Here is a 23,898-nt window from a genome sequence, read left to right as displayed (position 1 = left end):
ATATGCGTATATATATATATATATATATATATATATTTTATAGTTTCTAGTGTACAGCAAAGTGATTCAGATATATACATATAAATATATATTTCATATTTTTTCCTTTATGATTTATTACAGGATAGTGAATAAAGTTCCCTGTGCTATATAGTAGGACCTTTTTATTTATCTATTTTATATATAGTAGTTTTTATCTGCTAATCCCAAACTTCTAATTTATCCTTCCCCCACCCCTTTTCCCCTTTGGTAATAAGTTTGTTTGTTATGTCTGTGAGTGTTTCTGTTTTGTAAATAAGTTCATTTGTATCATATTTCAGTTTCCACATATCAGTGATATAATATAGTATTTGTCTTCCTCTTTTCTGTTTACTTCACTTAATATGATAATCTCTAGGTCCATCCATGTTGCTGCAAATGGCATTATTTCATTATTTTTTATGGCTGAGTAGTATTCCATTGTGTGTGTGTGTGTATACACATATATACCACGTCTTCTTAACCATTCATCTGTTGATGGACACTTCGGTTGCTTCCATGTCTTGGCTATTGAAAATAGTGCTATGAATATAGTATTCCATTGTGTGTGTGTGTGTATACACATATATACCACGTCTTCTTAACCATTCATCTGTTGATGGACACTTCGGTTGCTTCCATGTGTTGGCTATTGAAAATAGTGCTATGAATATTTGGGGTGCATGTATCGTTTTGAATTAAAGTATTTGTTTTTCCAGATATATGCCCAGGATTTTCATTATTTTTTATGGCTGAGTAGTATTCCATTGTGTGTGTGTGTGTATACACATATATACCACGTCTTCTTAACCATTCATCTGTTGATGGACACTTCGGTTGCTTCCATGTCTTGGCTATTGAAAATAGTGCTATGAATATTGGGGTGCATGTATCGTTTTGAATTAAAGTATTTGTTTTTCCAGATATATGCCCAGGAGTGGGATTGCTGGATCATATGGTAACTATTTTTTATTTTTTAAGGAACCTCCATACTGTTCTCCATAGTGGCTACACCAATTTACATTCCCACCAACAGTGTAGGAGGGTTCCCTTTTCTTTAGTGGATATTTTTTAAATTAAATAATTAATTTATTTTATTTTTGGCTGTGTTGGGTCTTTTTTGCTGCACGAGGGCTTTCTCTAGTTGCAGCGAGCAGGGGCTACTCTTCATTGTGGTGCGCAGGCCTCTCATTGTGGTGGCTTCTCTTGTGGAGCGTGGGCTCTAGGTGTGCGGGCTTCAGTAGTTGTGGCACATGGGCTCAGTAGTTGTAGCTTGCAGGCTGTAGAGCGCAGGCTCAGTAGTTTAGGCACATGGGCTTAGTTGTTCCGTGGCATGTGGGATCTTCGCGGACCAGGGATCAAACTGTGTCCCTGGCATTGGCAGGCGGATTCTTAACCACTGTGCCACCAGGGAAGTCCCTGGATTATGTTTTTGATGTTGTATCTAAGAAATCTTTGCCTAACCCAAGGTCACAAAAGATTTTCTCCAATATTTTCTTCTAGACGTTTTATACTTTTCAGTTTCACATTTCAGTTTTGTGATCCATTTTGAGGTAATTTTAAAATATGGTATAAGGTAGGGATCACACTTCCTTCCTGTATTTCTGAAGCTGTGTTATATTAGCTGTACATAAGCTTGTCATTGTTATATCTTCCTGATGTGTTGAGACTTTTATCATTATGAAGTAGCCCTCTTTGTTTCTAGTAATACTACTTGTCTTGAGGTCTATTTTGTCTAATATTAGTACAGTCACTCCAGCGTACTTGGGGTTATTATTTACATGACATCTTTTTTATTTCCAAGTTATTTGTATATTTATATTTAAAGTGCTTCTCTTTAAACAGAATATAATTGATTCTTGATTTTTTTTTTATCCAGTTAGACAATCTTGTCATTTGATTGGAGTCTTTATTTAATGTCATTACTGATATGGGCATATTTAGGTCTGACATTTTGCTATTTGTTTTTTATGTGCCTCTTGTTCTTCTGTTCTTTCTCTTCTGCCTTCCTTCTGTTCTGTTCTTTCATCTGCCTCTTGTTCTTCTGTTCTTTCTCTTCTGCCTTCCTTTAATTAATTAACTAATTTTTAGTAATCAATTTTAATTTCTCTATTGGCTTTCAAGCTGTATTCTTTGCATTTTTTAAAGTGCTTTGTCTAGGGATTACAGCATACATCTCAGTGTATTTTAAGTTGATATGAAGTTGCTTCAGATGAAATATAGGAATCTTGTGGCAGTAGATTTTCATTTACCTTCATCTTTAGCACTGTCATTGTCATGTATATAATACATCTATATACGGTGTTATAATTTTTGCTTTAAATAGTCATATACTTATAAAGAAATTATGAGAAAACAGTGTGTTGTGTGTGTTTGTATGTTTCAGTCCTTCCTTTGGACCCAAATTGCTAGCTGGTATCATTTCCCTTCAGTCTATAGAACTTTCTTTAAGATTTCTTGCAGTGGAAATCTGGTGACAGAGTCTCTCAGTTTTTATTTTCTGAAAATATCTTTATTTTGCCTTCACTTTTTTTTTTTTTTTTTTTTTTGGGTGACTGTCTAAAAATTCCATCAACTGAGGATTCATTAAATGCATATTATGGAATAATATTAAGTTGTTAGAAAGAGTAAGATTGATGTATCTGCATTAACAAGGAGAGATAACTAAAGAGATTAATTTTTAAAAACCAGAAATAGAGAACAGCAGTTATAGTGTGGCCTTTTGATGATACCCTAGAACTGGAGAGAGACTCAAAACTATTAAAAGCTGTTTCGTGGAAGAAGAGAATATTGGGGAACTTGCACTTAACTGAAATTCTGTATTAACCTTTTTTTTTTTTTTTTTTTTTAAAAAATTTTTTTTTTTTCTTTTCTTTTTTTTTTTTTTTTTTTTTTGCGGTACACGGGCCTCTCACTGTTGTGGCCTCTCCTGTTACGGAGCACAGGCTCCGGACGCGCAGGCTCAGCGGCCATGGCTCATGCGCCTAGCCACTCCGTGGCATGTGGGATCTTCCCGGAGTGGGGCACGAACCCGTGTCCCCTGCATCGGCAGGTGGACTCTCAACCACTGGGCCACCAGGGACGCCCTGCTTTCACTTTTTGAAGGCTAGCAGCTGTTTGTAGAATTCATGATTGACAGTTTATTCTCTTTCAGCCCTTTTATTATGACAGTTCCAGTGTCTTCTGTCCTCCATTAGTTCTTATGAGAAGCCAACTGATAATGGTATCATTGTTCTCCCTCGGTATGTCGTTTTTCTCTGGATGCTTTCAGAATTGTCTTTTTATCTTTGGCATTCAGAAGATTAACCATGATGTGCTTAGGAATGGTTTGCTTAGAGTTTATACTGCTGGCATTTCTCTGAGCTTCTTAGGTTTGTAAGTTAATGTTTTTTGTTTTGTTTTTGTAAGTTAATGGTTTTCACAAAATTTGTGATTTTGGGGTGGGGGGCATTATTTCTTCATTATTTCTACATATACAATGAGGTATCACCTCACACTGGTCAGAATGGGCATCATAAAAAAATCTACAAATGGGGACTTCACTGGTGGCGCAGTGGATAAGACTCCGCACTCCCAATGCAGGGGGCCCTCGTTCGATTGCTGGTCAGGGAACTAGATCCCACACACTCACTACAGCTAAGGAGCCCACCTGCCGCAGCTAAGACCTGGCACAACCAAATAAATAAATATTTTTAAAAGACCCTACAAACAGTAAATGCTGGAGAGGGTGTGGAGAAAAGGGAACTTTCCTACGCTGTTGGTGGGGATATAAATTGGTAGCCACTATGGAGAACAGTATGGAGGTTCCTTAAAAAACTAAAAATAGAGCTACCATATGACCCAGCAATTTCACTCCTGGGCATATATTCAGAGAAAATCATAATTTGAGAAGATACATGTACCCCCAATGTTCACTGCAGCACTATTTACCATAGCCAGGACATGGAAACAACCTAAATGTCCATCAACAGAGGAATGGATAAAGAAGATGTGGTACATATATACAGTGGAATATTAGTCATAAAAAAGAACAACATAATGCCATTTGCAGCAACATGGATGGACCTAGAGATTGTCATACTGAGTGAAGTAAGTCAGACACAGAAAGACAAATATCATATGATATTGCTTATATGTGGAATCTTAAAAAAAAAAGGGTACAAATGAACTTATTTACAAAGCAGAAGTAGAGTCACAGGTGTGGAAAACAAACTTATGGTTACCAGGGGATAAGAGGGGAAAGGATAAATTGGAAGATTGAGATTGACATACACACACTACTATATATAAAATAGATAACTGATAAGAACCTGCTGTATAGAACAGTGAACTCTACTCAGTACTCTCTGTAATGGCCTATATGGGAAAAGAATATTAGAAAAAAAGAGTGGATATATGTATATGTATAACTGATTCATTTTGCAGTACACGTGAAACTAACACAACATTGTAAATCAACTATACTCCAATAAAAATTTTTTAAAAAATGAATTTCTTGAATTTCCTGGTGATTTAGTGGTTAGGACTACCTGCTTCCACTGCAGGGGGCATGGGTTCAGTCCCTGGTTCGGGAAGTTAAGATCCCACATGCAGTGCAGTGAGGCCAAAGATTAAAAAAAAAAAAAAGAGTCTCGCTTAATCTTCACAAGAATTAATTTCTTCTTGAATTTGCTCAGAAGATAGACCTAACCTCATCTGTTCCTAATTTTTATTGTAACATAAGATGTTGGGGAGGGGCTTCCCTGGTGGCGCAGTGGTTGAGAATCTGCCTGCCAATGCAGGGGACACGGGTTCGAGCCCTGGTCTGGGAAGATCCCACATGTCGCGGAGCAACTAGCCCCGTGAGCCACAACTACTGAGCCTGCGCGTCTGGAGCCTGTGACCTGCAACAAGAGAGGCTACGACAGTGAAAGGCCCACACACCGCAATGAAGAGTAGCCCCTGCTTGCCGCAACTAGAGAAAGCCCTCGCACAGAAACGAAGACCCAACACAGCCAAAAGTAAATAAATTTATTTAAAAAAAAAATGATGTTGGGGGACTTCCCTGGCGGTCCAGTGGTTAAGACTCCCCACTTGCACTGCAGGGGCACGGGTTCCATCACTGGTCGGGGAACTAAGATCCTGCATGCCGCGTGGTGTGGCCAAAAATTAAAAAAAGAAAAAAAAGATGTTGGAACTTTAGCAGAGGCATTAAGGTACAAGAGTGTGAAATTTGGAAGTGGGGTATTTCATGTTCAAGAACCAGTTAGAGGCTCTAAAACACATAAGAAGGATACTTACGGGTCATGGAAGAACATTTTGTGAGGATTCTTTTAAAAATTATGCTGTTGCTTCCCCCGCCACACACACACCATGGGAGAACTGGGGGTACAGACTCACTTGATATCTAGTGAGAGGAGCTTTAGAGGGACCACTTAGAGATTTAAAGAATTCTCTTCAGTTAGGGTGTACAGAGGACTGAGGTCTGGATCCCCTGAGAAATCTGTCAAGGAGAGAACTGTAGCTGGCTGACTGCTCCCACAGCAAGAGGTAGGCTGTGTTGGAATTTGCCTACACTCCAGTGTTTGTCAGGGCAAAGGAAATATGAATACTTCCTGCAGAGCAGAGGCAGGCCTAGTGGAGGAGAGAGACGGCCTGGAGCTGTTTTAATTCCTGCCCAAATAAACTGCCTAGAAGGGCAATGAGGCTCCAACAGTGAGTCTTTTAAGTGACAGCCAAAAAGCCAGGAGGAGAATCAACTATCCACTGAACTGTCCACGTCGGTGGAGCTATAGCCAGAAGAAACTCTGAGGTGAGACTCTGAAGAACCCACAGAAGTGCATCTGAGGAAAAGAGTCCACTTCAGACATCACCAGACAGGCCTTTTGGCAGGACCTCTTAAGTTGGAATCTCGTTGCCTTCTGTCTCCCAGCACTCCTCTCTCTCATATCCACTTTGGAGACAACAGCAGCTAGGGAAGGGGAGAAGGGTCGTGGAAAAGAGACATAGCTGAGCTTACTCTTTTCCCAGCTGGGGGTGGGAAAAGAGATTTGATTACCTAGTGAAGATAGGTTTGTAACCTAAAGTGACTGTAGGACTTTGTTACTTAGCACTGGCTAGAAGAAACGTGTGGGGCTGCTGAGTGGTCATCCAGTGCCAGGGGAACATTTTCTCCCTGCATACATTTTAAGAGGATAGCCGAGACAAAAATAAAGTTATATTTGATTATATCCTGCAGTTAGTGCATGTTCAGTGGACATAAAAATTCTGTAAAAATTTTCACGTTTGGCATTGCAGTAGTCCGAAATCTATGGTAATGCATTAAGTGTTGTTTTTATTCTTGAAAAGTGCCTTGACTTATGTGAGCATTACATGCAATGCTGCTGTATGTTCTTAGATTTCTTTTTTTTTGGCCGGACCACACGGAATGCGGGATCGTAGTTTCCTGACCTGGGATCGAACCTGTGCCCCCTGCAGTGGAAATGCGGTGTCCTCCTAACCACTGGACCTCCAGGGAATTCCGCTCTTGGATTTCTTAAAGTGGGCTCCTATTTAGTGCTGGTGTTTCACTTAATTGTAAAAGCACCTTTATCCAAAAATAAAGGTTAGGATGCTATTCTTCTAGTCTGCCTAGGTTGTTTAGGTTGTTTCGTAAACAGGATAGATGACTAAACTTTTTCTGAATAAGATTAAATTATTATAAATCAGTGACATTTTTATATAACATAGACTAAAAAATTTGCACTTCTTCTTGAGCAAGCCCATACTAAACAGCTCTGCACATCTGGGGTTGAGGTTGTGCTAGTTCATCTGGCCAGTCGCCTCTCTGCTGTCCACTTCTGAATTCCCCCACCAACACCTAAGCCAAGACTGCATTGTTTGTACAGTCTCTTCATTGTGTGTGTGTGTGTGTGTGTGTGTGTTTTATTGAAGTGTAGTTGATTTACGGTGTTGTACCAATCTCTGCTGTACAGCAAAGTGACTCAGTTATACACATATAGACTTTCTTTTTTTATATATTCTTTTCCATTATGGTTTATCACAGGATATTGAATATAGTTCCCTGTGCTATACATTAGGACCTTGTTGTTTATCCATTCTAAATGTAGTAGTTTGCGTCTACCAACCCCAAACTCCCAGTCAATCCCTCTCCATCTTCCCTCCTCCTTGTTGAATAAGATTAAATTATTATAAATCAGTGACATTTTTATATAACATAGACTAAAAAATTTGCACTTCTTCTTGAGCAAGCCCATACTAAACAGCTCTGCACATCTGGGGTTGAGGTTGTGCTAGTTCATCTGGCCAGTCGCCTCTCTGCTGTCCACTTCTGAATTCCCCCACCAACACCTAAGCCAAGACTGCATTGTTTGTACAGTCTCTTCATTGTGTGTGTGTGTGTGTGTGTGTGTGTGTGTGTTTTATTGAAGTGTAGTTGATTTACGGTGTTGTACCAATCTCTGCTGTACAGCAAAGTGACTCAGTTATACACATATAGACTTTCTTTTTTTATATATTCTTTTCCATTATGGTTTATCAAAGGATATTGAATATAGTTCCCTGTGCTATACATTAGGACCTTGTTGTTTATCCATTCTAAATGTAGTAGTTTGCGTCTACCAACCCCAAACTCCCAGTCAATCCCTCTCCATCTTCCCTCCTCCTTGGCAACCACAAGTCTGTTTTCTATGTCTATGAGTCTGTTTCTGTTTTGTAGATAGGTTCATTTGTGCCATATTTTAGATTCCACATATAAGTGATATCATATGGTATTTGTCTTTCTCTTTCTGACTTCACTTAGTATGATAATCTCTATTTGCATCCCATTGTGTTTTGTTTTAAGATCATAGTCTCCTTTCTGGTAAGGGAAGAAAGAAAAGAGAATTATGGCTGATTAAAATATACATAATTAAAAAAATAATTTAAAAGGTAAGAAGGCAAAGAATTAAATGAAATTGTTAGTCTGATGAAGATCCATTTGGACCATGTTATTAAGAAATGGTCATTAGCACAGGATCTGCACTTAATTCCTTTGCTGAGGAAATAGAGTGATATACTAGTAGACTGTCAGAGCTGGATGGAGCATTGGAGATCATCTGTTTCATTTTATAAGACAATTTGTTGTTGTTAAAACTCTGAATTATTAATTGTTCCTGTGCTAGATGCAGAGGTTTAGATACATTTTCTCTAATCCTTAATAATTCTGGAAAAGTCTGTGTTCAATTCCCTTTCCAGATGAGAAAACAGACTCAGAGGAAGTGACCTGCTGAAGGATATATTGTAGTTACAGAGCTGGGAGATTTGGACCCAGGTCTGTTTGTTTTATAGCTCATGTTCACTTAGGCCCCACTAGTTTATATACTTTTTAAGAATTTACAGACTTGATATCCTATAAGATCACTCATTTCTTGGGCACAAACTTATGATCATTTGTACTCAGTATGTTTCTCTTTTTGGCTTTCCTTTTGTTTTGGTCTTTACAGATCAGAACAGGAAATTATGTCCTGATTCTTAAATCTTTTCTATTGTGAAAGATAGCATACTTTCAGAAAAGAAGATAAAATGTATGTATGGTTTTATAAGTAAAGTGAATACACAGTAACTGTTACCCAGGTCAACAAACAACCTACCTGTGTACTACTTGATTCCTGTAACAAAAGCACAAAGCCCAGACTCTAGGCAAATGTTCAGTTCTTATCTACTGGGTCCAGATGGTTATAATTCCTTTTTCTCCCCTGAGTTTCACCACTGTATTGAGTTCGGTGGTCATCATTTCTTTGCAGTTTGATCACCTAGGCATGTGTTCCTAAACGTATCTCAATTTTTTGAAATAAATTTCTTTCCATAGATTAGAAGTTGCTTAAAATTAACCATAGATATCAGGATAGAGATTAGTAGTGATTAGGTCACAGGAGAATGTTTGATTTATTTAAGAATACAAATTTTTCAAGAGTTCCATTAAACACAAATAATTGCTTTGCTAATTATAATTAGTATTGGTCAGTCCTTTCATCTGTGATTCAGATTTGTTACTTATTCCAGCTTCTCCCCATTCATCAATCTGGGTAATATCTTTTCTGCATTAATACTTTTCTGAATATGTATTATATCTTATTAGGTAAGGACAAATAGAATTTACCATGTCATAATGTCCCTTTGTTTCCTCTTTTACAGCATGGGTAAGTTCTCTCTCCATGGGGATGATTTTCTTCTGCTGCCCAATTGTCAGCGTCTTCACAGACGTGTTTGGTTGCCGGAGAACAGCTGTCGTGGGTGCTGCTGTTGGATTTGTTGGACTCGTATCAAGTTCTTTTGTAAGGTAAGGACTTGGCTTCTTCATGTCGCTTTTCAAAAACTGTTAGCTACCTTAAAGATTTCCTTTCAGAAACTTTGCTGTTTACAGGGAAAAATCCTCCTTTTCAGTACTTAAACTAAGCAGCGTAACTTAACGCATTGTTGTCTACAGCAGCAAATCAGAGCTTGTGAATTTGAATGCTTTTGCTTGCAGTGCCTCAGAGGTAGATGTCAGTCAGGATACATATGTTCTCTGGAGCCAAGAAAAAATGTTTCTCCTTTTGTTTTTTCCATTCACAGAAGAATCTTAACTCATAACAGTAAGTTGTCTAAAACAATGAGCTTAGTTTAAAGTCAGCTCAGTCTGAGCCCCAAAGGGTACGAGAAGTGGTATTTTGAAGTGGTTGTTCATAGGCTTGATATGAAATATTTTCATTAATGAAATCCAGACTTTGCTATTCATTTTAACCCAGGTAGAGAATTCCTGCCTGCATTCTTTTTTTAATTTTATTTATTTATTTTTAAAAATTTATTTTTTTATACAGCAGGTTCTTATTAGTTACCCATTGTATACTTATTAGTGTATACATGTCAATCCCAATCTCCCAATTCATCACACTACCACCCTGTCCCCCGCCACTCTCCCCTCTGGTGTCCATACGTTTGGTCTCTACATCTGCGTCTCTGCCCTGCACACCGGTTCATCTGTACCATTTTTCTAGGTTCCACATATATGCGTTAATATACAATATTTGTTATTCTCTTTCTCACTTACTTCACTCTGTATGACAGCCTCTAGATCCATCCACGTCTCTACAAATGACCCAATTTCATTCCTTTTTATGAGTAATATTCCATTGTATAAATGGACCACATCTTCCATTTTATGATTGAGTAATATTCCATTGTATAAATGTACCACATCTTCTTTATCCATTCATCTGTCGATGGGCATTTAGGTTGCTTCCATGACCTGGCTATTGTAAATAGTGCTGCAATGAACATTGAGGTGCATGTGTCTTTTTGAATTATGGTTTTCTCTGGGTATATGCCCAGTAGTGGGATTGCTGGGTCATATGGTAATTCTATTTTTAGTTTTTTAAGGAACCTCCATACTGTTCTCCATAGTGGCTGTATCAATTTACATTCCCACCAACAGTGCAAGAGGGTTCCCTTTTCTCCACACCCTCTCCAGCATTTGTTGTTGGTAGATTTTCTGATGATGCCCATTCTAATTGGTGTGAGATGATACCTCATTGTGGTTTTGATTTGCATTTCTCTAATAATTAGTGATGTTGAGTAGCTTTTCATGTGCTTCTTGGCCATCTGTATGTCTTCTTTGGAGAAATGTCTGTTTAGATCTTCTGCCCATTTTTTTTTTCTTCTGCCCATTTTTTGATTGGGTTGTTTGTTTTTTAAATATTGAGCTACATGAGTTGTTTATATATTTTAGAGATTTATATATTTATAAATCTTTTTAGAGATTAATCCTTTGTCCGTTGATTCATTTGCAAATATTTTCTCTCATTCTGAGGGTTGTCTTTTCGTCTTGTTTGTAGTTTCCTTTGCCTTGCAAAAGCTTTGAAGTTTCATTAGGTCCCATTTGTTTATTTTTGTTTTTATTTCCATTACTCTAGGAGGTAGATCAAAAAAGATCTTGCTGTGATTTATGTCAAAGAGTGTTCTTCCTATGTTTTCCTCTAAGAGTTTTATAGTGTCTGATCTTACATTTAGGTCTTTAATCATTTTGACTTTATTTTTGTGTATGGTGTCAGGGAGTGTTCTAATTTCATTCTTTTACATATAGTTGTCCAGTTTTCCCAGCACCACTTATTGAAGAAGCTGTCTTTTCTCCATTGTATATCTGTGCCTCCTTTGTCATAGATTAGTTGACCAAAGGTGCGTGGGTTTATCTCTGGGCTTTCTATCCTGTTCCATTGATCTATAATTCTGTTTTTGTGCTAGTACCATATTGTCTTGATTACTGTAGCTTTGTAGTATAGTCTGAAGTGAGGGAGTCTGTTTCCTCCAGCTCCATTTTTTTCCCTCAGGCTGCTTTGGCTATTTTTATGGGGTCTCCATACAAATTTTAAGACTTTTTGTTCTAGTTCTGTAAAAAAAAAAATGCCATTGGTAATTTGATAGGGATTGCACTGAATCTGTAGATTTCTTTGGGTAGTATAGTCATTTTCACAATATTGATTCCTCCAATCTAAGAACATGGTATATCTCTTCATCTGTTAGTATCATCTTTAATTTCTTTCATCAGTGTCTTATAGTTTTCTGAGTACAGGTCTTTTACCTCCTTAGGTAGGTTTATTCCTAGGTATTTTATTCTTTTTGTTGCAGTGGTAAATGGGAGGGTTTCCTTAATTTCTCTTTCAGATTTTTCGTCATTAGTGTATAGGAATGCAAGAGATTTCTATGCATTAATTTTGTATCCTGCTGTTCTACCAGATTCATTGATTAGCTCTAGTCGTTTTCTGGTGGCATATTTAGGATTCTCTACGTATAGTATCATGTCATCTGTAAACAGTGACTGTTTTACTTCTTCTTTTCCAATTTGTATTCCTTTTATTTCTTTTTCTTCTCTGATTGCCATGGCTAGGACTTCCAAAACTATGTTGAATAATAGGGGCGAAACTGGACATCCTTGTCTTGTTCCTGATCTTAGAGAAAATGCTTTCAGTTTTTCACCATTGAGAATGATGTTTGCTATGGGTTTATCATATATGGCCTTTATTATGTTGAGGTAGTTTCCCTGCGTGCCCACTTTCTGGAGAGTTTTTATCATAAATGGCTGTTGAATTTTGTAAAAAGCTTTTTCTGCGTCTATTGAGATGATCATATGGTTTTTATTCTTCAGTTTGATAATATGGTGCATCACATTGATTTGCGTATATTGCAGAATCCTTGTATCCCTGGGATAAATCCCACTTGATCCTGGTGTATGATCCTTTTAATGTGTTGTTGGATTCTGTTTGCTACGATTTTGTTGAGGATTTTCGCGTCTGTATTCATTAGTGATATTAGTCTGTAATTTTCTTTTTTTGTAGTATCTCTGTCTGGTTTTGGTATCAGGGTGATGGTGGCCTCATAGAATGAGTTTGGAAGTGTTCCTTCCTCTGCAATATTTTGGAAGAGTTTGAGAAGGATAGGTGTTAGCTCTTCTCTAAATGTTTGATAGAATTCACTGGTGAAGCCATCTGGTCCTGCACTTTTGTTTGTTGGAAGATTTTTTTTTTCTTTTGCGGTATGTGGGCCTCTCACTGTTGTGGCCTCTCCTGTTGTGGAGCACAGGCTCCGGATGCGCAGACTCAGTGGCCATGGCTCACGGGCCCAGCCGCTCCATGGGATGTGGGATCTTCCTGGACCGGGGCACGAACCCATGTCCCCTGCATCTGCAGGTGGACTGTCAACCACTATGCCACCAGGGAAGCCCTGTTGGAAGATTTTTAATCACAGTTTCGATTTACTTACTTGTGAGTGGTCTGTTCATATCTTCTGTTTCTTCCTGGTTCAGTCTTGGAAGTTTTAACCTTTCTAAGAATTTGTCCATTTCTTCCAGGTTGTCCATTTTATTGGCATAGAGTTGCTTGTAGCAGTCTCTTAGGATGCTTTGTATTTCTGCAGTGTCTGTGGTAACTTCTATTTCATTTCTAATTTTATTGATTTGAGTCCACTCCCTCTTTTTCTTGATGAGTCTGGCTAAAGTTTCATCAGTTTTGTTTATCTTCTCAAAGAACCAGCTTTTTGTTTTATTGATCTTTGCTGTTGTTTTCTTTGTTTCTATTTCATTTATTTCTGCTCTGATCTTTATGATTTCTTTCCTTCTACTAACTTTGGGTTTTGTTTGCTCTTTCTCTGGTTCTTTTGTGTATAAGGTTAGATTGTTTATTTGAGGTTTTTCTTGTTTCTTGAGTTAGGCTTATATTGCTATAAACTTCCCTCTTAGAACTGCTTTTGCTGCATCCCATAGGTTTTGGATCATTGTGTTTTCACTGTCATTTGTCTCCAGGTATTTTTGATTTCCTCTTTGATTTCTTCTGTGATCTCTTGGTTATTTAGTAACGTATTGTTTAGCCTCCATGTGTTTGTGTTTTTTACATTTTTTTCCCTGTAATTTATTTCTAATCTCATGGTGTTGTGGTCAGAAAAGATGCTTGATATGATTTCAGTTTTCTTAAATTTACTGAGGCTTGATTTGTGATCCAAGATGTGATCTAGCCTGGAGAATGTTCTGTGCACACTTGAGAAGAAAGTGTAATCTGCTGTTTTTGGATGGAATGTCCTATAAATATCAGTTAAATCTATCTGGTCTATTGTGTCATTTAAAGCTTCTGTTTCCTTATTTATTTTCATTTTGGATGATCTGTCCATTGGTGTAAGTGAGGTGTTAAAGTCCCCAACTATTTTGTGTTACTGTCGATTTCCTCTTTTACATCTGTTAGCAGTTGCCTTATGTATTGCGGTGCTCCTATTTTGGGTGCATAAATATTTACAATTGTTATATCTTCTTCTTGGATAGATCCCTTGATCATTATGTAGTGTCCTTCCTTGTCTCTTGTAACGTTCTTTATTTTAAAGTCTATTTTGTCTGATATGAGTATTGCTACTGCAGCTTTCTTTTGATTTCCGTTTGCACTGAATATCTTTTTCTATCCGCTCACTTTCAGTCTGAATATGTCCCTAGGTCTGAAGTGGGTCTCTTGTAGACAGCATATATATGGGTCTTGTTTTTGTATCCATTCAGTGAGCTTGTGTCGTTTGGTTGGAGCATTTAATCCATTCACATTTAAGGTAATTATTGATATGTATGTTCCTATTACCATTTTCTTTTGTTTGTTTTTGTTTTTTTGCGGTACGCGGGCCTCTCACTGCTGTGGCTCTCCTGTTGCAGAGCACAGCCTCCGGACGCACAGGCTCTGGACGCGCAGCCTCTGGATGCGCAGGCTCAGCTGCCATGGCTTATGGGCCTAGCCGCTCCGCGGCATGTGGGATCCTCCCAGACCGGGGTACGAACCCGTGTCCCCTGCATGGGCAGGCGGACTCTCAACCATTGCGCCACCAGGGAAGCCCTATTTTTATTTTATTTTTTTGTTCCTGTAATCTTTATTTATTTGTTTATTTATTTTGGTTGCACCACGCAACATATAGGATCTTAGTTCCCCAACCATAGATCAAACCCAGGCCCACTGCAGTGGAAGCATGGCATCCTAACCACTGGACCGCCAGGGAATTCCCGCCATGTTTATTTTTAAATATTCAGGATTTAATCAACAGAATCCTTGGTTTGCTAATTTTACCCCCATTTTCCCCATATATACCCCTTTCTGAACTCTAGAGTGAGCCTCTTTCTTTCACCGACCTTAGACATTTTATTTGGCTTCTAAACAATTATTTATTTATTTATTTATTTATGGCTGTGTTGGGTCTTCGTTTCTGTGCACGGGCTGTCTCTAGTTGTGGCGAGCGGGGGCTACTCTGTTGTGGTGCGTGGGCTTCTCATTGCTGTGGCTTCTCTTTTTGTGGAGCATGGGCTCTAGAGCGCAGGCTTCAGTAGTTGTGGCACGCGGGCTCGGTAGTTGTGGTGCACAGGCTTAGTTGCTCCGCGGCATGTGGGATCTTCCTGGACCAGGGCATGAACCTGTGTCCCCTGCATTGGCAGGCGGAGTCTCAACCACCGTGCTGCCAGGGAAGTCCCTAAACAATTATTTTAATTTTTTGTTAGAAAATAAATATTCTACCTTTAAAGTGCCTTTGTGTTTTGTTTTTTTTTCTTCTTCTAAAGTTTCTTTTTTAAAGAAACCCAGTTTTGTTTGGAATAAGATTCTGCTTAGATAGCTCTGTGAGATCATTTACTTTTAGTTCTTCTTTATCAGTAATACAGCATTGCGTGATAACCACCTTGTCAGAAACCCCCTTGGTCTGGAAGCTTCCAGGTACCCATTGTCAGTATTCTTAGCGCTTGCTGAAGTGTTAACACTCAGGCTTTGGTGGAGAGAGAAAGTAAGAGATAGAAAATCCATGTAACTTATTACCTAATTTGGTAGACAAAACACATATACACAAACCTGCTTACAGCAAGCAGTGTTTCTCAAATATTTTTGACCGCTGAGAAATAAAAATTATGAAATGTATTTTACATTGTGACCTAGTTCTTTCTTTCTCTTTCCCTCCCCCATCCCCACCCCTAACTAAAACAAAATGTCTTGAAGCCATCTTTACCTTACTATATGTAATGTTGTCATGTTTTCTATTCAGTTTCATTATTTAACCCCCCACCGATCAAAAGCTGCCAAACTTTCAGAACAATACACAGGCACAAGGGGGAGATGTAGTGTAAATTCCAAGTGTCAAACAGTGGACCAACCCTCTTTTCCTCTAGTTCAAGTTCTGCCTTTTTAGGAAAGCCTTCTCTAGCACCCCCAGGTTGCATCAGTGTCTCTTCTTTGAATCCTTTTTCCACACATATTTGATACCTTACTGATTTACACTGTACTTATCCAGTTGTCATACTTCAATAGTTTGAACCACCTGTTACTAAGGTGAAAATTTAGAAGTAAAAAAGGTTCCAGCAGCAGTGAAAATGCCATCACAAAGCTTATGTACTTTACCCTGTGGGAGAGATACAAAGTTAATCTTACCCAGCACTCTCTGTTTAAATGTTGTGCAAAAGAATGTCTGTGATTTATGTCAGTGGCTCTCTGGTTTTCCAACTGACAGCTTTATAATAATGTGGTATAATTGTGTAGATACTGGTGTTCATGATGATACTTTGCTGTCAATACTATTTTTAATATACACTTTGAAGAAGGCAGAGAAATGTATTTAGATTTAGATTTTTCCTTTAAAATTGTTAAATAAAAATAAATTAGCACCTTAAGAAGTAAGTTGTAGTTACCTGGAAAACTACTTATGTGGAAAAACTGATGCAGAATGAGTGAAGTATTATTTATATTTTGTTCTGTATTCTTATTATCTGGCGTAGATGTCTTGTTTCACTAAGCAGACTAGAAGTAGGGCATAACCACATTTTAAATATTCTTTTCACCAAGTATCTGGAACATAGTAGCTGTTAAATATATGTTTATTGAATAAAGAGTGGAGTTTCAGTAAAGGGTGATCAGAGTGAGGCAGGGTTAATCTGGGAGAGTCTGGGAGTGGCTCTTGAGCCTGATTTGAAGATGGTTCTAACTGTGGATTAATAGAGGGGGAAAGGGCATCTCAGGGAGAGAGGATTGACAACCTGCCTTAATTTTATCAGATTCTAGAATTCCTTGTGATTACCTCAGCATATTGCTAGGCTAGAATTATTGTCCAAAATTTAATTATTAACCAACTTTATCTATCTTAGTTTCTAATAAATAGCTTGCCTTTACTACTGATAAACAGCCTTTTGAATTGAACTTTTCAAAAGAAAAAAAAACTTTAGTTTTCTTTCACTCCTTACCTTAATTGTTTCAAAGAATTTGATGCTGTATGTTCCTTTACTGTTTTGTTTTGTTTTTTTACTTTCTTCCATCTGCAGCCTCCTCTTGCTTCAGCCCTCTCTTTTTCTTTTTCTTTTTTTTTTTGCCCCACCGTGAGGCTTGTGGGATCTTAGCTCCCTGACCAGAGATCGAACTCAGGACCTCTCGGCAGTGAGAACGAGGAGTCGTAACCACTGGGCCGCCAGGGAATTCCCTGTGTTCATTTACTTTCATAAGAAGTGTATAATTAAGTTATTTGGTTAAAATAAAGAATTCTTAATCCTTTATTATTTTTTTGAGACATACACGGCCCTAAAGCTTACAAACTGGGATCACTAGTGAACACACTTCATTTAGTATTCCTGCAATCAGAATATGATTCCTCCTTATCTTGCACAATACCAAGAACAGTGCAGTACAGGGCGAAGGTTGGTCTGCAGCCCTTAGGCCAGCAGAATGCAACAGAACTGCTCCCCTGTGCAAACGTTTGTGACATAACCTTGTGGAGAAAATATCAGATGCAGCCTTTTCTTTGAGTAGATTGCTTAGTAAGTGCCTGGGAAAGCTCCATTAAAAAAGTGAGCTTTCATAGTTAAATTATACTTTTTAAAAACTTTTATCACGACTAGTTTTTTTTTTTATTTTTAATTTTAATCATTGTCAGTTTTACTGAGGCCCTTCCTGGCACTGTCCTTTATTTCTGAGTTGCGGAGAACACAACAGTTTTTACCCAGTGTTGCATGGTTTGCCTGAAATCCATAGAAAGAGAAGGAGGAATCAAATCACTGATGACCTTAATGGTCATTTTTTCACATACTCAAGGCATTTTTTATTATCCGTTCACATTAAATTAAAATATTTTAGCGTTGTATTCTTGACTTATTAAGTTTTTCACCTCTGTTTTTGGTTGATTTTTATTTGTAGAAAATATTTTGATTAACTGAAACCCAGTTTTAAAATAAGGTTTTATTCTACCAAGCACATGATAAAAATAATGAAAGCTGCTTTCCATCTTTTTCGTCTTTACACAGCTCCATCGAGCCTCTGTACCTGACCTATGGAATCATATTTGCCTGTGGCTGCTCCTTTGCCTACCAGCCTTCATTGGTCATTTTGGGACACTATTTCAAGAAGCGCCTTGGACTGGTGAATGGCATTGTCACCGCCGGCAGCAGTATCTTCACAATTTTGCTGCCTTTCCTTTTAAGGGTACTGACTGACAGCGTGGGCCTCTTTTATACCCTGAGGGTCCTCTGCATCTTCATGTTTGTTCTCTTTCTGGCTGGCTTTACTTACCGACCTCTTGCTTCCAGTGCCAAAGATAAAGACAGTGGAACCAAAGGAGGCAACAGATTCTCCCTCTTTTCCAGGAGAAAGTTCAGTCCTCCAAAAAAAATTTTCAATTTTGCCATCTTCAAGGTGACAGCATATGCAGTGTGGGCAGTTGGAATACCACTTGCACTTTTTGGATACTTTGTGCCTTATGTTCACTTGGTAAGTATGCTTCTCTGGCTTTGCTGGTAATGGATATTATTATTTCATACACAAAAACTTCTTAGAAGAGCAATAGAGATCAGGTTGAAGTTGGCCTTAAATAATTAGCTTGTTTATAATTCAGGGACTCTTGAAATTCAAGGTCTCCTAAGATGAGGTCATCACATCATCAGATCATTAAACAGATAATATGTTTCATGGTGTGCTTTGGTACTTTTAGAAATCGCCAAACCTACACAAACAAAAACAAGTTCTTTAAAAAAAAAGACTAAAATGTTGGAACAAATGTCATCAGTACAAAAAATTGGATAGGTCACTTTTCCTTCAAGTGGCTTACAAATCATAATCAGGGACAAAGATGGTGCAATGATTTTGTCAACATCAATAAATTATTTTTCAACAGAAGGGTACAAAAATTAAGTAAATAGTAAAAGCCAATGGCCTTGACACAAAGAAACATTTTGTCTACTTGTGGGACACTTCTGAGAAAATGGAAATTCTACTCAGCGGATTATTTGAGAAATGTTAGCAAGTTCCAAATGATGGGAGAGAGCAAGGGTTTCACAGGAAATTAGGATTTCAAGTGCTCAAGCACTTTATTATCATCATTATTATTATTTTTGTTTGATAGGTAAGAAATGGATTTATTTAGAGAGAAACACATTCCACAGAGTGTGGGCCATCTCAGAAGGCAAGTGCGGCCTCAAGCACTTTATATTGTTTGTTTATATTGCAAAGGCAAATTTTGGCCTCTTTATAATGAAATAAGAGTAAGCAGTGTCTAAAGTATTTGCCCCTGGCAGAATTTCCTCAAAAGTGCTTATTATTGGGCTTCCCTGGTGGCGCAGTGGTTGAGAGTCCGCCTGCTGATGCAGGGGACACGGGTTTGTGACCCAGTCCGGGAAGATCCCACATGCCGCAGAGCGGCTGGGCCCGTGAGCCATGGCCACTAAGCCTGTGCGTCCGGAGCCTGTGCTCTGCAACGGGAGAGGCCACAACAGTGAGAGGCCTGTGTACCACAAAAAAAAAAAAAAGGGTGCTTATTATTATGTTTCTTCCTTTTTTCTTACTGTTATGACTGAAAATGTATATACAGTTCAACATAGTTGATAAGTGATCAACAAAAATGGTAGTGGGATCAGTTTTTCTTTTGTGTGTATACTGTGTGTGTGTGACTTGAAGCCTTTCTAGCTTTCAGTCTACTTTTGGACATCTGTGCAATTTTTCTTTAGTTAAAGTTCTGGTGCAAGTTGGCAGTATAGTTCAGAGAATTACTGGGGTCAGGGGGTCAGCCAGTAAACTACATCATCAGTCTTTTGTGGGTTCCTGTGCTTAGTTCAGAAAGGAATTAGGTCAAGGAAACCCAAAGAGGGGTGGTAGGCATGTCCTGTATCTAAGATAATTTTGAATTCTCAATTCTCCTTATTTTCTTTTTGCCAGAGGTATTGAGGAAGCAGCTGGGATGACCAGTGGGGAGACAAGGAGAGGACTAGTTTTTAGTACTCTGAGCCACATGGCATTTTGCAGAGACTGAGGTACTAGGTAAAATGACCTAGTATGTGATGCTTGGCACATATGAAGTCTCTGGCTACATCTTGATCTGATACTCCATTTTCACACTTTTAGGAAGGCATAGCTGAACCATTTGAAGATATTTTTTAAAAAAATATATAGATCCATTGTGGAAAGATCAGCTTTACCAGTTACCTCTTCCATAGCTCTGTAGATAAGAAAGTGTTTGTTGTGTCCTTCTCAGAGACGAGTAGATTATTTATTTTTTTAAATGCCTGCTGTGTTTTTTTTTTTTTTTTGGCCATGCCCTGAGGCTTGCGGGATCTTAGTTCCCCAACCAGGGATTGAACGCAGGCCCCTGGCAGTGAAAGCCTGGAGTCCTAACCACTGGACCCCCAGGGAATTCCCAAGTAGATTTTTATTTTCTTATTTTATAGTTCTTTTCATTTTTTAAATTTAATTTAATTTAATTTTTTGGCCACGCTGCACAGCATGTGGGATCTTAGTTCCCAGACCAGGGATCGAATCTGCGCCCCCTGCAGTGGAAGTGCGGAGTCTTAACCACTGGGACCACCAAGGAAGTCCCCCAAGTAGATTTTTTTAAAAATTCTCTTTGTTACTATAAGGTGAACACACTCAGAGAAATCTGTACGTCAGCTTTGCTAGTATGTGACATTTACTAAAGGACAAGTGGTAGGTGATTATCTAGCTATTTCTGGTAATATAATTTGTAAATTAATTTCACATATATTATTATTTCATTTGACCTTCACAGTAAACTTGTGAGGTAGGCAAAATAATATTAGCTCATGTTTTACAGAGTGGAAAACAGATCCATCATTAACAGAGATGTTAAGTGGCTTCCCAAGAATCACATATCAGCAGAGCAGGGGCTGGTTCCCTTCCGCTGTGCTTACTTGGTAGCAAATCTAGCACAGTCTTAGTCTGGGGCATATTGGCTCCCATCCCTGGATATACTGCTAGATATGTCCATCTTATTGAGGGGGATGTGAGTATGCCTAAGGAAATTTAATAAATATGTTATTGGTCTTTTTCTTAAAGTAAATGAAATTTCACAGTGAGTAATGAGTTAGACGGTGTTATAGTTACTACTGTCATCAGGAGGCTGTAATTCAGATAGTACACAAAACAATGAGGTCTCTGTTAACTCGGATAACAAATCAGGCCTTATTCTGCTCTCCCTCCTTCCGGGCACGTTTTCTTACAAAATGTGTTGATATTTTTCATTTGGGATTTTCCCCCTTTTGAACTGTTATGGCACTAAAGCCACGTTGGAAAGGAAACACCAGACAGTTAAATGTCATGGAGGCTGTTTAAATCTCATGTTTGATGGGTACACTGAGTTTGTCACTATGTTGTAATTTAAGGTTCGGATTACGGATACTTAATCCCAGGCTTCATGCAATGGGACACCACTTACTTTCCTCCTTAGAGGGGGAAAAGGTGTCTCAAATTTTTCCAAAGACTAGTAGATGTTCAGTTCATGTTAAACCCTTTACTGGGTGTTGAAGGGAATATGCATGTAAGGCATAAGAACCTGTTCTGAAGGAGCATAAAATCTAGTACATGTAATAATATAAACAATTATAGTCTATAAAGGACTTTTACATACATTATCTTATATAATCTTCACCACAGTGCAGTACCTGTAATGTATTATCCTCATTTCATGGATGAGAAGAATGAGGCACTGAGAAGTTTAGAAACTTGCCCAGGGTCACAAGACACAGCAGCTGGTAATTATTAGTGTTATACTTTCATGCAAGAGGTAGTACTGCATAGTGGGTAAAAGTAAAGGCTCTGAAGTAAAACAGATCTGGGTTTAAATGCTGGTTTTGTCCCCTACTAGTTGTGTAACCTTGGGTAACACACTCTAAGCATCAGTTTCTACATCTATAAAATAGGGATAGACCCAATTTTGCAGAGTTGTTGTAGGATGAGAGAAAATGTCTGTAAAGCATCTGTTCAGTTCTGGTATAAAAATGAGAGTTATTTAAATTTCAGACAACGTGATTGTGAATTGCTGGTTTTAGTGGGGCTGTGGAAGAGTCAGAGGAGAAAGTGTCCCTTTGGAAAAGTGGTTAGTAGAAGTTTCATAGGATTGGAGTTGGTCCTTAAGCCTGAGACTTGTTGTTGAAACTGGATCCTTAATTAGCTAGGGAACTAACTTATCTATCTAGGCCTCCTTTGAAGATTCTGAAATACAATGAAGCGCTCTCATGGTTATGTTAAAAATCCTAAGATCTTTACTTATTTATTACATTATACATGATTTGAGAGAAATATGAGAGAAAATATGTATGCTTTGTGGCATTCTTTTTCTCTGAGCAAGGTTGGAAGTTTTCTTTTAGTAGTTGACTTTTAAACATGAAGAATCATATTGCTTCATGGAAGGGGTCAGTGATCTCTTTTAGGCCTACCCACTTGTAATCTCTATTGTAAGGGTATGGATCTTTTTTTTCTTCTACTGTTATTGAGATACAGTTGACATACAGCACTGTATAAGTTTAAGGTGTATAGCATAATGATTTGACTTATATACATCATGAAATGATTATCACAGCAAGTTTAGTAAACATCCATCATCTCATAGATACAAAATTAAAGAAATAGAGTACATGTACAAATCTTATACATCAGTTTAGGTGAGACATAACTTTCTAAATAGCCATTCCCAGTAACAGCGGCTTTAGTTGTTGTGAATTGCCCATTTTGCTTGAGAATTGTTTTGTTTTGGTTTTCTGGATTCAGTTTTTTTTTTTAATTGGAGTATAGCTGATTTACAGTGTTGTGTTAGTTTCTGCTATACAGCAAAGTGAATCAGTTATACATTATAATACATATATCTACTCTTTTTTTTTTAATCTGCTCTTTTTCAGATTCTTTTCCCATACAGGTCATTACAGAGTATTGAGTAGAGTTCCCTTTGCTATACCGTAGGTTCTCATTAGTTATCTATTTTATATATAGTGGTGTGTATATGTCAATCCCAGTCTCTCAGTTTATCCCTCCACCCTTCCCTTTGGTAACCATAAGTTTGTTTTCTACATCTGTGACTCTATTTCTGTTTTGTAAATAGGTTCATTTGTACCATTTTTTAAAATTCTGCATATAAGCGGTATCATATGATATTTGTCTTTCTGTGTCTGACTTAACTTCACTCAGTATGACAATCTCTAGGTCCATCCGTGTTGCTGCAAATGGCATTATTTCATTCTTTTTTATGGCTGAGTAATATTCCATTATATATATGTACCATATCTTCTTTATCCATTCCTCTGTTGATGGACATTTAGATTGCGTCCATGTCCTGGCTATTGTAAATAGTGCTGCAGTGAACATTGAGGGTACATGTATCTTTTCAATTATGATTTTCTCCAGATATATGCACGGGAGTGGGATTGCTGGATCATATGGTAGCTCTGTTTTTAGTTTTTTAAGGAACCTGCATACTGTTCTCTGTAGTGGTTGTACCAGTTACAGTCCCACCAACAGTGTAGGAGGGTTCCCTTTTCTCCACAACCCCTCCAGCGTTTATTGTGATGCTGGCCATAATGGTGATCGCCATTCTGACTGGTATGGGGTGATACCTCATTGTAGTTTTGATTTGCATTTCTCTAGTAATTAATGATGTTGAGCAGCTTTTCATGTGCCTCTTGGCCATCTGTATGTCTTCTTTGGAGAAATGACTATTTAGATCTTCTGCTCATTTTTTGATTGGGTTGTTTGTTTTTTTGATATTGAGCTGCATGAGCTGTTTATATATTTTGGAGATAATCCCTTGTCAGTTGCTTGGATTGAAGTTTTTTTTAAAAATAAATTTATCCATTCATTTATTTTATTTTTGGCTGCGTTGGGTCTTCGTTGCTGTGCACAGGCTTTCTCTAGTTGCAGCTAGCGGGGGCTAATCTTCGTTGCGGTGCGCAGGCTTCTCACTGTGGTGGCTTCTCTTATTGTGGAGCACGAGCTCTAGGCATGAGGGCTTCAGTAGTTGTGGCTTGTGGGCTCTAGAGCACAGGCTCAGTAGTTATGGCGTGGGGCTTAGTTGCTCTGCGGAATGTGGGATCTTCCCGGACCAGGGCCCGCACCCATGTCCCCTGCATTGACA

General features: G+C 38.2%; 1 protein-coding gene across 2 annotated transcripts in view; it reads left to right on the top strand.

Moving 5' to 3' along the window:
- SLC16A10 (solute carrier family 16 member 10) overlaps window positions 1-23,898 on the top strand; it is a 133,407-nt gene that overhangs the window by 73,292 nt on the left and 36,217 nt on the right. For both annotated transcript variants that reach the window (XR_003002693.1, XM_024740948.1), the window contains exons 2-3: window positions 9,172-9,316; window positions 17,795-18,257. Coding sequence is in view for 1 of the 2 variants with exons in the window: in XM_024740948.1 (XP_024596716.1) it covers window positions 9,172-9,316; window positions 17,795-18,257 (608 nt within the window). In the remaining variant the exon portion in view is untranslated. The remainder of the gene's footprint in view (window positions 1-9,171; window positions 9,317-17,794; window positions 18,258-23,898) is intronic.

This window comes from Neophocaena asiaeorientalis, unplaced genomic scaffold (genome assembly GCF_003031525.2).
Source record: "Neophocaena asiaeorientalis asiaeorientalis breed wild unplaced genomic scaffold, Neophocaena_asiaeorientalis_V1.1 scaffold203, whole genome shotgun sequence".
In the NCBI taxonomy this organism is placed as follows: Eukaryota; Metazoa; Chordata; class Mammalia; order Artiodactyla; family Phocoenidae; genus Neophocaena; species Neophocaena asiaeorientalis.
The sequence above is the reverse complement of the archived record's forward strand: the minus strand, read 5'-3'. Positions and strand labels throughout refer to the sequence as shown.